The sequence below is a fragment of the Hipposideros armiger genome, unplaced genomic scaffold (genome assembly GCF_001890085.2).
Source record: "Hipposideros armiger isolate ML-2016 unplaced genomic scaffold, ASM189008v1 scaffold_846, whole genome shotgun sequence".
Lineage (NCBI taxonomy): Eukaryota > Metazoa > Chordata > Mammalia > Chiroptera > Hipposideridae > Hipposideros > Hipposideros armiger.
In genome coordinates this window covers 685,968-688,686 of record NW_017732196.1, presented here as the reverse complement: position 1 = coordinate 688,686, position 2,719 = coordinate 685,968, and the positions used below count along the sequence as shown (strand labels likewise).

The 2,719-nt window shown below is 37.2% G+C and overlaps 1 protein-coding gene across 1 annotated transcript in view; it reads right to left on the bottom strand.

Moving 5' to 3' along the window:
* KIF27 (kinesin family member 27) overlaps positions 1 to 2,719 on the bottom strand; it is a 106,749-nt gene that overhangs the window by 90,506 nt on the left and 13,524 nt on the right. Inside the window, exon 4 of the mRNA XM_019629365.1 lies at positions 615 to 1,573. Coding sequence (XP_019484910.1) covers positions 615 to 1,573 — 959 coding nt within the window. The remainder of the gene's footprint in view (positions 1 to 614; positions 1,574 to 2,719) is intronic.

The following is a 2,719-nucleotide window of genomic DNA, read 5'->3' as shown; positions in this document are numbered from 1 at the left end:
ACATCCATTTGCCCACCAAATTTCAAACTCCACATAAACAGAACTAGGTATGTCTTGCTCTCCACTATTTCTCCTGTGATATGTAATCTTCACTAAGCAAATGTTTTTTGAATGAAAAGTGGGGAAATGTTAATTCTGAACTCAATATATGCATAGGAAATATGTATACATGCACATACCTACATTTCTTAAATATTATCAAATATGATGACTTGTTTGTTTAAAAAAATCAATACTCCAAACTCAAGGGATAAAGGTTTTTTTTTTCTTTTTCTCTGACCCACAGAGGGATAAAAATTCAATAAAGTATAACTTAATTTTGTTTCTGAACCTGTGTTTCTTCTCATCCTCTAAATTTAATGACTAGATCCACAAGATTCTACTTAATAAATATAACAAATTAAAATACATTTTACAGGGAAAGGAGGGGGAGCCAAGAAAGGTATGAATCATGAGGAGAAAGCAATAGGAAAAGGGAGAAAGAAACAGAGTACAGGAAAATGAGATTTTTATATATAATCCTTTTTAAACACTTCTGAAGTTCCAAAATGACTCTTATCTGCCCAAATAAATTTAGTCCTAAACAAGTTACTTATAAAGCAGTGTCTAGGTACCTGGCATTTCTTTAGCTCTCGCTTCAGTTGAAGAACTGTAACATGTTGTGGTCCTTCTTCCTGGTTTCCAATGCCTCGGCTTCCTCTGAACGAGGTGAGAAGTACCTTCCTGACCTCCTGGGTCAAGTTAAACCACTCCTGCAGTTTGTGTTGCTGCTTTTGGTTTAGTCTGACAGCATCTTTTAACTCCACCAGGAAAGTGAAGGCTTCCTGTATACAATTTTGGTAACCTAGACATTCTTCTTGGAGCTGAGCTACTTGCTCCTCAAGAGAAAGGATCCTATTTTTATCAGGAGTACCCTCCCGGATCTGGCTCGTTTGGCTGATACTACTGGCCTGCTGGCTTTGCAAAGCTTCTCGAAGCAACTTAATCTCAAATTCCATTTCGTCCATTCGCTCTGACTCAGGGCTGAAGTTCAAGGTGGGTTTGTTTCTTATGTTGCGTGCTCTGTTGGCATACTTGAGAGAATTTAAGGATTCGTCAAAATCTGCGGAGGATGGGCTGACACAAGTGATCATGACTGTCTTGGCACTGCCTCCCAGGGAATCCTTGAGTAGCCGGGTAATTTTAGCATCCCTGTATGGAATATGTGAACTCTTTCTGCGTGGGTCCCCAAGAGCACTTATTACGTTTCCTAAAGCCAGCAACCCACTATTGATTTGAATGGATTCTTTGAACCGTTCACCAGTGTTCCCCGTTTTGGTTACTCTTTCTGAACCAGCCAAATCCACAAAGTGGAACTTGGAGACAATATGCCGATGGGAACACCGCGATCCATCTTCAGCTTCCTCTGTATTTTTCTCAACTTGACAAATACTGATTGTAAAAATCGCATGTGACCTACTGGAGTGTTCGTTCATTTGGGTGGTACCTGTATGCCTGGCTGCATTCCCTGTCTCCAGGAAGCTCATCACTTCATCTGCACTCTCCACCTGGCACTCCTTGGCCCCAACGATCACTTAAAATAACAAGTTTTTAAATCAAGTTTTAATCAAAATCCAGTATAGTTAACTTAACCACACACAGTTATTTGCTAGACAGCACAGCTAAAACAGTTCCTTTAAAAATAATCAATAATTTCAAACATAGCAACAGCAGCAACATTAAGAAATTTTATATAATCTCCCAAAGGAACTATTTTAACACAGTACTCATTTTGATATTTAAATTCTAAAAGCTATAATACTGTATATATATTTTTAAACAATCTGGTTTCTTGGGAGCCACATATCGCTCAATTCTTTAAAAGCTGATAAAAGAAAAACTCTTTATTCTAGTATTTGATCTCTAGAGTCTAATAGATTAAAAGATAACAGATTTTAATTAAATATATAATTCAAAAGAATTAATTAGATTAATTTTTAAAAATTAGTTTCTTTGAGTTTTGTTACTAGACAAGCCATCCTTAGATTTAAGATTTTTTTGGTATTGTGGAGTCACAACCACCAAAATTTCAGTGTAAATAAAGTTGGTTACTCATTTTAAAAACAGGCATACCCAACATTAATATCAGAGTATAAGATAAACAGATAAGACAGTAATTCAAAACAAGCAAAAAAGTTTCTACTTCAACAGAAGAATAAGAACCAAAAAAATAACCCAAGTTTACTACTGCCAACATTATTTGTTTATATCCAAAAAATATTTCAAAAAAGAGTAGGTGGATTTGGGATTTGAATCAGAGCAGTAAAGCTCCTGATTCTGTGCTCAAATTATAGCGTCATATTTCATCTTAAACAGATCCTGTCATGCCACTGTTTCTCTGAAAAATCATTTTGCTTACATTATTTCCATCATGACAACTTTTTTAAAACCCTGCTTTATTTAAAATTCTAAAGTTCTGGTACTACACACACATTGCTAAAATATCAACAATTATAAAATATGACAATGTGGGGCTGGCCAAGTTGCTTAGTTGGTTAGGAGCGCAAGCTCTGAACAACAGGATTGCCGATTGGATTCCCACATTGGCCAGTGAGTTGCACCCAGATGAGCTGCTGCTGAGCTGCCAACAGGTGGCAGGATGGCTCAGCTGGTGAGAGCACGCGCTCCTAACAAGGTTGCTGGTTCGACTCCCACATAAGATGGTGAGCTACACCCACCC